The following is a 12249-nucleotide window of genomic DNA, read 5'->3' on the forward strand; positions in this document are numbered from 1 at the left end:
ATATATGAAGAACCAATTTCCTAACCTCTTTGTTCCACGCCTCCTCTCTCTTCCTGTATGTAGCACAAAGAGTACAAGCAAAATGCGTTAGCACTACCTTCTTCAGGATCATCTGACATATGCTGAGAGATCTCTAGAGCAAAGCAAGACCATATATAGCAAGCAGCACTTTTGCTTTGCATTACATTGCAGTTCCAGCTCACAAGCCCCATGTGATGTAGGCTGGGTAATTTAAGATGTTAGTAGGAAGCAGGTCTGGTTCACTGCCCAGTGTTTCAATACAGTCACAGCTTTCATTTGTGATTTATGTTAAATTCAGTGTACTTCTGAGCATGTTCTGCCGTCTGCATTTAAATGATGACATCTAGGTAGACTGGGGTTTGGCAAGATTTCAAGAAAAGTATATCAAAGTTTAATTCTCTTGTTCCAAACCAGAGGTAAGTATGCCTGAGGCAACTCATCAAGAGACAGTCCCTCTCCAAGATGCATGACACCTTTACCATAGTATCCTGATTCATCATAAGTGACGACTCTCAAGAGCTGCTGAGCTCAGAAATCAGTGAAAGTCAGGATTAGAGGATTGCTGCTTTGCAGAAGATACCACCCTGATCCTCTTGTGCCTCACTGAATGCTGGGTAAGACAGAGTGATACAGATGCTAGTAGGTCAGAAGGCAAAGACACAGATCACCTTAAGAAGCATGGGTAAACATCAGAAATGTTCAGGGGTATTGGGCCCTGAAGTGCTTTGGAGACCCTTGGTACATGGCTTCACACATCCTTTGGACATCAAAGTACTTCAGGAAAACTGGTCTCTGGGAACCTAATATTTATTAAGTGTAATAGGACTTGCAGTGTTCTTTGAGAAGACTGCACAGGCTTGTAAACACCTCACAGCAAATTTCACGGTACTTAAAACAGGTATTTGCAAGTGTTTAGGCATTTGTATAAATTGCTATTATTAGCACTACAAGCAAGAGGCAAGTAGACGCTTTCCTTTACAAAAACTGTTCTGAAAAGCTGATATTCTGGTATTATTTTTACCTGATACTACTTCAGGCTGATACTTTAAAAAGGACAGTTTAATAATTCCAATGCCATTTACAATAAGAAGTTACTTCTAAGTAACTGAGAAGTTACTTCATCAAATGGCAAAAATGCATATTCAGCAGCAGAAGAAAAACCAAAATTAGTCTGAGATGTCACTTGGGATTTCATATTTTTCTTTGTTCTTTAGCTGTAACTTAGCCAGGTCAGTATTTGGAGACGCTTTTCTCCTGATCCATGATCTTCGTGCACAAATAACTGCTTTTCAATGTAAATGTGTGAAGCGTGTGCATTTCATTACGACCACAAAGGGACAACAAATCCAAGGAACAGTGCATGCCTTTGACCCGCACGGCTGCATCCGTGAACATGACCTTTTGCACTTCTGCTCTCTCCTCTGCCACGATTCCCCATTGTGGTGCCAACCCCCCAGCACCCGCCCTCATCTTTTGCTTGTTCCAGATGTGCTCTTGCAGTCCAGGGCAAGGCAGGAGCAGACCAGCAGAAGTGCCTCTGTGGGAGCTGTGGCTCCCAGCTCCCATTCAGCTGGTGTCTGTGACTACCTAATGGGCAGGAAAGCAAAGACAGAGCCAGACTTCTCAGAGGTGCTCAGTTACTAGAGAGTAGGCAGTGGACACAAACTGCAACACAAGAAATTCTGAACAAGTGTGAGGAAGAATTTTTTCATCATACGGTTGGTCAAAGACTGAACCAGGTCATCCAGGCTTGTGGATCCTCCATTCTTGGAGATGTTCAAGCCTCAACTAGCCCTTGGTCAACACAATCTAACTAGACATGATCTGAGCAGGGGCTGGTCTGGATGACAACCCTTCCAATCTTCATTACACTGTAATGCTACGGCCTGGAGACAGTCTTTCAGGAGCTTCAGTTGATCACCTGTTTGAGAGAGAAGCTCCCAACATTGATATGACAGTGCTTAAATATTAGGAAGAACTTCTTAACTGCAAGGGTTCCAGAGCACTGGGACAGGTTCGCCAGGGAGGTTGTGGAGTCTCCTTCCTTGGAGACCTTTAAGACTCATCTGAATGTGTTCCTGTGTGACCTGCCCTAGACTAGATGGTCCTGCTCTGGCAGGGGGGTTGGACTCGATGATCTCTGGAGATCTCTTCCAACCCCTAACATTCTGTGATTCTGTGAAATAGTTTTTTTTTAGGAGAAACATAATCTCTTAGGCTACTGCTATCACACATTACACCTGTATAGATCCACCATCAAAGGTACCTGAAACATTGTAAAAAATAAATAACATTAAGGGTGTTGATATCCATTATCAGAACATACAAGTGCACCTCCCAGCTTGCCTTTAGTCAAATTCCAAGCTGGTAAGAAGTGCTGATAAAAGGGAGCGATTATTTGCTCAGTCTCATAATATTGCAGCTGCACGTTTGGCCAATTCTGAGAGACAGAAGTGGCTCATTCACAGTCTGCATGGAGCGCAGGAAGAATACACCAGGTACTTCTGCACTACACGCAACTCCCAAAAAAAATGAATCCCCAAGGACATTTCCCCAAGAGAATATAATCCACATGATACAAATCTGTCCATGCTTCGCTACACGGTTGCCTTGCCTTTACTGTTTACCAGAGCGGATATAATGAGGAAAAGTAGATTTGTACCAGCATACCTGGCACTTATCAAAGCAAATTTCTGCCTTGCCTCAAGGTTAATATTCAGTAATTTTATGAGTCTGCATTTTATGCATTTTTAATACATTCTTCTGTGAGTCCCTCTCATTTTTCTACTTGGGTTTTAACAAGTGAAAAGGATTTTAAAAAACCGAAACCCCACATTTAATCCATTCTCTAAGGAATGACTCATTGAAAAAGGAAGAATAACCTCATCTAATTATAGCTACAGGATTTTTACCTCCTGGTAAGTGTACTAATACTCTTGCACTAATTGCAACTTTCCCCTCCCTCCTTTAAGTTCTCAATTCCAGTCTTGAACTGCTTCTTTATGGAAACATTTTAAGAACTCATTAGTCTAAGTCTCTTTTCCCCAGTGCAAGTGCCAGGGGCTCTGGGGAGTCCAGGGTTCTTCCTCCAGATCCTAGGAGGACTTCCCCACTTCATAGCTGTTTGAAAGAAACAGTAGCAATCATAAAGACCCTCATCTAAAGTGTCATTGTTTGCAAGGAGAGAGAATGTCTTTCATTAGACTGACTGATGTAGCTTGAAAAAAGAGATTCCTCAGCTGAAAGGAGTCAGACACAGAGAAAGACCTGCTCAATGCTGGGCCAGCACGTATGCATATTGGAGTCTTCTGTTCGACAGCAGATTAAGCAATAACCTTACATCTGGTAAACCACTTGGGCTGATGTGGAGGTGAGGCAAAGAGGCACGTTCTAGCCAATGAAATACTGTTCAACTCACTGCACAAACCAAGAAACCAATGGTACTTTTGCCAGTCAAGGCCAAGACACACATCACATTACAACCAGTGCAACTGTCCTACAAAATGCAACAGAGACAACACAAAATGCTTCTAAAGTACCAATTTGTGTGATGTTGGACCTGTACATGCATGTGCAGTTATTGTTCCCACAGTTGTGAAACCCTAAACTCCAGTTCAGTGTTAAGATGACTTCAAATAGGTGATTTGACTCTGTAAACTGGAAGGAAATCCCTTCATGGCTGCCATAATCCTGCACCCTAGCAAGTGCAGTGGTTGGAGAACAGCATTTTGTGCAGGAGTCTCTAAGCAAGAGGTTACTTCGATTGAAGAGATTACTACAGCTGGCTGAACCCAAAACATTGCCTTGGACCTCAGTTTACATACACAGGAGAATATATAGGATGTTCATACACTTGTATGAATTTTACCAGTCCTGAAGGTTTTTTGGATGGTGTGGTTTTGTTGTTTTTTTTTGGTGTTTTTTTTTTTTTTTTTTATTTTATTTTGTTTTATTTTGTTGTTAGGAAAGGAAACTAGTCAAAAAGTAGTTTGAGAATGAGATAGAGTAACCTCTGGCTTCAACTCAGCAACTCCTGCCTCCTCAGCTGGTGGAAGGACAAGTGGCCAGTGCACCCACTCACTCACACAGCCACCACCTGAGCTAGGTGAAGCAGAGCACAGCAATAAGGCAGCCTTTCAGGAAGGCAAACCATCTGCCACGTACGCCTGCTGCATAAGATATCAGAAGGGCAGCAACAAACATTCCTCTTCTGATGAGAGCTATCCTGTGCATCTGGTTTGGACTTTGCTAGCACAGGTTATACAAGCAGCCCTAGAGGCAGAGGTACATAGTATTCAGCAGCCCTGGAGAAGCTTACTTAGAGCTCTTACTCTAGCTGCTTAAGACACTGTTCGTCATAGCTGTAAAAGACATTTCAAATACTCACAATAAGTCAAAATTCAAAAGAATCAGCAGTATCCTCATATCATTGCCATTTCAGCATTATTTGCTTTCAGTAGTACCACCCCCAACCCCAAAAAATCCAACATAAAAACACCCCTCTACCATCTGGGTGTTTCATCTCGTACTGAAGCAAATTGTTACTCCCTCATAAAAATCACAGTCAAAGAATTCATTAGTCTATTCCCTCACCACCTACCATTTCTCACATTGAATGGTGAATATTTGTGATCTTAGAGCAATCAAGTTTCTAAGGCAGAAAGCAGAAATTCGCTATTAGAATAGTTCATCTCCACAGACCTTTCCTTTCTTCCTCCCTCCCACAGTCTTTGAGGAAAAGCTACAGCTCACCGGGAGCAGAGGGACACTTCACATTCAGCAGACTGAGCTCATGCACATTGCCCCACAGAAATTCCCTTTTGAGCCAGGTGCACATGCACGAACACCACTAGGTACATACATGGCTGTACCCCAGCTTCTCCTGCTCTGGTACTGTGACAAACTCAACCAGTCTAGTTAGAGAAACACCAGCTAAATTCGTTCACAAGGCTATTTTAGAATCAAAGAGGTCCAAGCATCAAAGCATGCTAAAATTTTCCAAAAGACAAAAACCTGACCTACCTCTAGGTGTGGCCACCCAGCTGCCCCATGGAAAGAAGCAGAAGCTGCCAAAGGATTTGGCAGTTAAGAAAACAAGGCACTTGCATGTATTCACAGTTCTGGCAATGTTATGGTTAATTTAACCCTCTCAAACTGTGTCCAGTGTGCTCAGATTGTTATTCCCCTTCAGTGTGAAAGACTTGTAGCTCCCTGGATTCCCTCTCCTGCAGATGAGGACAGGTGGGAAGCAATGAACTGCAGTCATCAACACCAGACTGTGAGGGTCTGTGGGTTGTATGATAAAAACAGACTTGCCATCCTGACCTAGAGATACAGGCTTTACATCCTCTTCACCAAAGCAGGCACCTGATTACCTTCACCCACCTAAGCTTACATGTGCGATGTCTTGGCAACATTCTCATCTGCCAAAAAGGATGACACCCAGTATTCATAAAGTCTCAAGATCACGACAGAACAAATCCTTCTTCTGCTGTTTTGCTAATAACATTTTTTTTTTTCAAAGCAAAACAAAAACCCTAAACAATAAACCTGCTTTGCTAATTTCTTTTGCAAAATATCTAAAGTCCTAAACAATTAGAAGGAAATTCAGAGGACTTTGCACACTTGAGAAAGCAAATCTTGCCCAGCTAATTTTCCAAACGAATTGAAAATCCAGATCCAACCAACTACACATTAGTCACTTGGCTGGCAAGCAGGACTCAACTTCCATTAATGAACACAAGACTTCACTAAAATGTAGTTTTAAGTTCAGCAGTGTGCCAAAATAATCTGTTGAAGGAGGAAAGGGACAAGATTGAAACTGCAGACTGTTATTTCTTGCTACTTATTGTGAGCAAATTAAAATAAAAAAAAAATCAATACAAATTAAAAATCAATACAACAGGATGGTGCAAGACAAACACCAATGTCCACGAAGAGAGGATATATTAGACTCATCATCCTTGTGCTGCCAGGGACATCACTGCAACTCTGCAGAACTGGAAAGGACAGGGATGAGCTGCTTCCACTAGCACAAGCAGAATTTCCATCAGCTTCCCCTCTGCACTCAATTTTCTGTTCCCTTATGCCCAAACCATCAACTTCTTACGCAGATGGGACTGGTATCAGCTTTTAATTTATTATAGTGGGGAAGCTTGTCACAGAGCTACTCAAGTTATTTGCTTTTAAGAATGACCACAGAGTGAACTGTAACACATTTATATTACTTCATCTTAAGCACCATACCCTAGATTATTTGCAAGGCCATTGATGACTCCACTAACTTTGCTCAGTCAAAATCCAAATCATCCCAGCCTCTGGTGGAAAGTTGAAAATGAACACAAAGGATCTGATACCTGACACTGGCCACACATCATGCAAAGGCAGCTCTTCTGTTCTTCAAACATGTCCTGGGCAATTTGAGGAAGTTATTGTGCAAAAATAAGTATGAAAAAGCTGTGCACAAAAAAGGGTTTTCCTCACAGGTGTTTAGTTTAAGGTTGAATTTGGACAAATTTGTTACAGAGTTGCATTTATCACAAAGAGGAGCCAGGAAAACTGATGCCATACAACTGAGACATTTCTTCTTTTTATACACAAAATGCAGAAGTTTCACCATTATGGCAACTCATAAAATATTCATGAAGGTGACTTGTCACCAATAAGTCAAAGTGGATTCACATCCTCTTATTTTTTGATTGCACTAGGCAGGGAGACTATAAAAAAAAAAAAACAAACCAACAACCACTTTTACATTCAAAAATATCAATCCTCTTTTGGTTCAGTAGCATGTTTCTCATATGCACACATACACTTACCCTTCTCTCAAAAAGACAGCTACAAACTCCTAACCTTCAAAGCATTTAACAGAATTAAATATGCATTTAACGTTAATTTAAAAAAAAAATAAAATAAAATAAAGTGTCTCTCTTTTGTTAATAAGTCCCCACTCGTGGATTTCATCCTTAAATCCTAACTTGTTGCTCCTTTAACATAGACAACTATCTTTCCATGCATGAATAAAGGCATCACCCCACTGCCCCTTGTTTCCAACTACTTCACAGCAACCAAAACATGTAATACATATTCCTTTAAAGAAATTTGAGTGAATTTATTGTATAAAATTATGACTGGCATGGTACAGAAAAGTTCCTTTTAATGCACGTTTCTCATTAACTTGTACACAAATATTACAAGTATCAAGCAAAATGCAAAAGTCTTAAGAACTACTTCCATACTACAAAAGTGTTCACATAGTGAAGTTACTCTGGTTACAAAATGTCATGGAAAAAAAAGCACTTCAAAATACATATTTGGGAAATGTTCTCAAATAATCAATACAGCCTTAAGTTAGTTTAAAAATGTGAAGAAAGAGATACCCTCTTCAAAACATTTGTTTATCTGGCAAGATGGAGCAAAGTTCAGATCAGTTCATTTATTGAAGCATTGTTCTTTCCAAGAAATAAACAAAACAAAAAAACCCCAAACCATTAGTTAAGAAAGGGATCAATTATACTATGATGACAAATAACGCCATCAAAAAGTTATCTGGCTCTCTTGTTTTCACACAGGAGCTGTCAGAGGCAGAGATGTGTAAATGAACACTTCCAGGTTTATACAGATTGCCTTTTCAAAACAAATCAACCAACCACAAAAAAAAAATGACAACCCAAACCAAAAAAACAAAAAACAACCCCAAAACAACAAAAAAGGAGACAATCTGAACTTTGTTGTTTCATTTAACTAGTTCAGCTCTTTAGGTCACAGAACCCAAGAACAGCAGTCTGCAAAGGATACATATTTAAAGAATAAAATTGAACTTCCACTACCAAGGAAGGTGTAGATGTCAAGTTCCACAAGCATTGTGCATCCTTGGAGTAAGACTGTTAGAGGCTATCAAAGCTCTGCTTCCCAATGACCCTGAACAAACAGCCTTACAAAAAGGAGGCACAGTCACATTATTAGGAAACAATAAAATTTTGAAGACTGAAAGCATCCTCAAGATCTTACAAAATAACTACAAAATGAGGAGTACGTTACATTATTTTTGCCTCGGATGACCTGCGTGTGTTTGAGCAACTGAGCACTGGTATGTGTATTTACATGGAACTCACACTTACAAGACATTATGTCCAGGCATCATTGTTGTCTTCCTTTTACACACACCCCTAAGTCACTATCAGGTCATCCAGTCTATTCAAACGCAATGAAAGCAGTCCACAGCACACGTAAAAGGAGCATTATCCAATACAGTGTTGTCTTGGAATATGGAGTCAGAATTCCTGAGTCTCAGAGACATTACTGCCCTTCTCCATTACTGGATTGTTTATTTTTCCAAGGAGATCCTCTAGCTTTCCTATCTTCACTCTGATGAAATTGCTAATAGATTTTTAAACCTATTTATAATAGAGTTTTAAAACTTTCAGAAAAAAACATGCCAACGTGAATTTTTAAAGCTTTTTAAAGGGAGGGGGGATTCACTTATAAAATAAAGGCCACCTTCGTGTAAGATTGGTACTGCCAGTATCCCATCATTTAGTTTAAAGGAGAGATTTAGCTCCTCGTTTTGGAAGCCTTACTACGTGTCGTCACGCAAGTTGCAAGACCCCATCCATCTAACAATTAAAAGTATTATAAATAGGACTAACGTGGAACAGCCCTTTGTTACAATCACCGAGGTGGTAAAACCCAAAGTCAGGAAGTCTCCTCTGAACAGTCACTGCATTCTTTTATAACTTCTGTATTTTCCATTTTACTTTGCATATTACACAGTGTAACTTAAAATGTTATTTAAGAGCACTTCAGTCCCACAATGTAGGATTTAAGCTTGTGTGAATACATAGGCATGGCTCTGCGACATTTTTAATGACTTACAAAAATACATTCAAACAAAACTTTATATAGGGTTCTCTTTTTTTTTTTTAAATCAAAAATGAATAAAAAACAAAATGGTCCCATCATTAGCTAAATAACACACTCCAAGTTCTGGAAGCAATTCCAAAGCAAAAGCACATTCAAGAATAACACACATTAAATTGCATACTTTCTCATTCATCTTTATCAGTAATAAAATTCTACTGCATATAATTATTCAGCCTTATAAATAATGCTAAGCAGAAAAATATTTACCTCTGTGCTACTTTTCTCCATTTATAGAAGCATTTCTCAGTTTATAGAAGCAAAGGAAAAAAACTAAAGTGCAGCCTACAGGCCATGACAGGCGTAATAAATGACAAAAGGTGCAGCCAAATTTGCATTTACGTCTGAGGTTACTTCACCATCTTTCTTTGCTTGCTAGAAGTCACCCCATGTGCAATGAAAAGCTGGTCTGTCAGTCTGTGCCACAGTACAACCTGTAACCACTTGTAATTTGTTTTAAAACTAGTTGAATTGTCTATAGGTATTTCTAGGCAATAGCTTAGGTCCACAAAACCTTGCTTTAGTAATACTCGAAATCACACAATATTGACACCCCCTCCAGAGAACGCCACCGTCCTTTTGTTGCAGTATGTGGCTGAGCCACTGATGCTTGGCTGGCTGTCCTTAACCAGGGATGTCTTCATTTCCATTTCACAGGCTACAATAGCTGCATTCAGTTCCACTTGAGCTCGGTGGACGACATAAAACATGAGTCCTATGCTTATGACAATCTGCAAATAAAACACAGGAGTGTCGTAGGGTACAAAAACTGTAAGCATGAAAACAAAGCAACTGTTTTGAACAAAACAAGAATTTGTGGGTGCCAAGATTCATAGAGACATCTGTTGACTCAGTGCTTCACAGACATGACATTAGAATGAAGAGGAACTTAACCAAATGAGTGGCTCTCAAACTACATATGCTAACAATGTAACCAGTGCATCAAAACATAGACATTACACCTAACTTAAATACTGAAATGAATTCAAGATATTTTCTTTCCTTCCACTGACATCCACATACTTGTGAGAAAGCAATCTCTTCACTTTTTCTCTTAGCAAAGAAGTGTTTCCACAAAGAGACAAAACGGTGTATTTCCATAATTCAAAAGGTCTGTTTTCCACGTACCAAGTGGGCAATGTGTTGAAACTGTCCTCGGCATCTGCCACTCATAGAACAGCAGAGACTGTGATGCAGAATAAAGGAAAGAAAACTTCTTGTCCTCACCCCTCTGGTGTGGAAGACAGCAGAGAGCAGCAGTGTCACTGTGCTTCTTATAGATCAGGACTAAATAGGACAGAATTAGAGTTTCTGAGCAACTTATAATTGTATGGGAGGAACTTGGTTTCTGGAAGATGGCTCAGGGGAGGGTCAGGATCTTGGTGCTGTGAGGTGCTTCTGTTTGTCTGTTTTAAGGAGGGAATATTGTCTGTAACTAGGGTTTTAGTTCAGGCTTTTGCTCTAAATTTTATTGCCAAGAATTTTTCAACTTTCACCACAAAAAAACCATCAGGAATAAACCCGGACAACTTTTGCTACGAAATTACTCATTCAATGACACCGGCATGCACAGCACTCCCCAGAGGGAGCCTTTGGTTTCAGTAAAGCACCAGTTACATTCCAAGCTGAGATCCTCCTTAAAAAAAAAAAGAAATTTTCAAACAAAAATCAAGCTGTCTCATAGTGACAGTCCCTTTGAAAGAAATTAACTCCTCTGCCTTTTTTAAGAATATTTTATGAAACCAGCTGGCATGTGCAACTTCTAAAAAAACAAAAAAGGTTATATTGTTTACAACAGAACCTGAAACTTTGAGTCCATAATCTGAATTTCACTATCAATTGCTACATTTTCTTTATGGTTAGGGACTATCACTTGAAACATCTGTCCACATGGCATAAAAGATACTAGAGTATCACTGATTAAGATGATCGACAAGTACAGTGTTATAGATAATTTATGTCTGGAAGGCATCCCCAGCAGCCTCTAGCCCAAACTGCTGCTCAGAGCAGAGCTGGCTGCAAGATCAGATCAGGTCAGGTTGCTCAGGACTTTTGTCCAGTCAGGTATTGAAAACGTCCAGTGATGGAGTTTTCACCATCTCTTTGGGCAACCTGTTACACTGCTTGACTATCATCATGGTGAAAAAGATTTTCCTCATAAATTCGTTACCCATTTCAAAAACTGGCCAACATAAGAGTCAGAAAGAGACTATGGACACCAAGTTCTGAATATATAGGAAAAGTCCTAGTCTAAAAGCTTACCCAAATATCTAAATTCAAAGGGTTTTAGAAATATTACAACCAGAAGCCTAGTTACTTAGATGAGTATTTTAAAAAATATGTACACATAGACAAACATGAAATGCAAAAGCTTTTTAGATCAATTTACTTAATCAAAGCCCCATCAAAGCCCAACCAGGGAAAGCACCAGGCAGATGCGCAAGAGAAAGTACGAGAACATAAGTAACTCCTCTGCTAACACGCTCCCCTTGACTGCTCTCAAGGAGGTGAGCACTCCTCTTCAGACACTCAGCCTCTCCAGCTAGCATTTACCTGACTGACAGTTACACTACAACCTACATATAATCCACAAAGGAGAGCCAACATCATTAAAGAGAAAAAAAAGGAAAGACCACTAAAAACTACTACCCCAGAAATAACACTTTAGGACTAAAATGAAAGCTGATCAAGTAACCATTTATTTTCTCTTTAATCTATCAAGATTTTTTACCCTACATCTACAAAGGCATTTTTAACATTCATAAACCTGTTCTATGAAGTCTATAAATTATATGTTCTTTTTAAGAACAGACAGATTTGGGGGCTGGGAGAAGGGGGAAGGTTTAAAATACTCCTAGATTGAGTTTTATATCTGAACATGGTTAAACATCAGCTTTACAAGTGTAAAAACCGAGGAAGGTAAATGACTGCAGTACCAGCTACATGGTGGCTGCTGGACAAATGCAGCCTGAAGCACCCATGGTGTCAGAGCAGGTTTTAATATACAATTTGGTTCTGAAACTCTCATGATCTCTACATATAATGATCTTGGACACAAGGCTTATCCCCATGATTTACAGACAAATTATTTCATTATCTAAACTCACATAAAGGTACTATATACTTCTCACAAATTCTCTCACTTGCAAATCTGGGATATTCTGCTTTAGACATTAGCAAAATCCAATCTCTATAGCACTTTTCATCCTCAATACTTATGCAAAATATGAGTATTCGATACTAGTAGTGAACACTGCACAGGTGCTAGATTTGAACACCCTGGCACACTACTGCAGAGTGGCTGGGGGG

General features: G+C 39.7%; 1 protein-coding gene across 1 annotated transcript in view; it reads right to left on the reverse strand.

Moving 5' to 3' along the window:
• Window positions 1-9476: 9476 nt before the first annotated feature.
• Window positions 9477-12249, reverse strand: part of TMEM64 (transmembrane protein 64) — a gene marked incomplete at its 5' end in the record, with an annotated part of 3674 nt that continues 901 nt past the window's right edge. The window contains one exon of the mRNA XM_008949628.1: window positions 9477-9671. Coding sequence (XP_008947876.1) covers window positions 9477-9671 — 195 coding nt within the window. The remainder of the gene's footprint in view (window positions 9672-12249) is intronic.

This window comes from Merops nubicus, unplaced genomic scaffold (genome assembly GCF_000691845.1).
Source record: "Merops nubicus isolate BGI_N331 unplaced genomic scaffold, ASM69184v1 scaffold32371, whole genome shotgun sequence".
Taxonomy (NCBI): domain Eukaryota; kingdom Metazoa; phylum Chordata; class Aves; order Coraciiformes; family Meropidae; genus Merops; species Merops nubicus.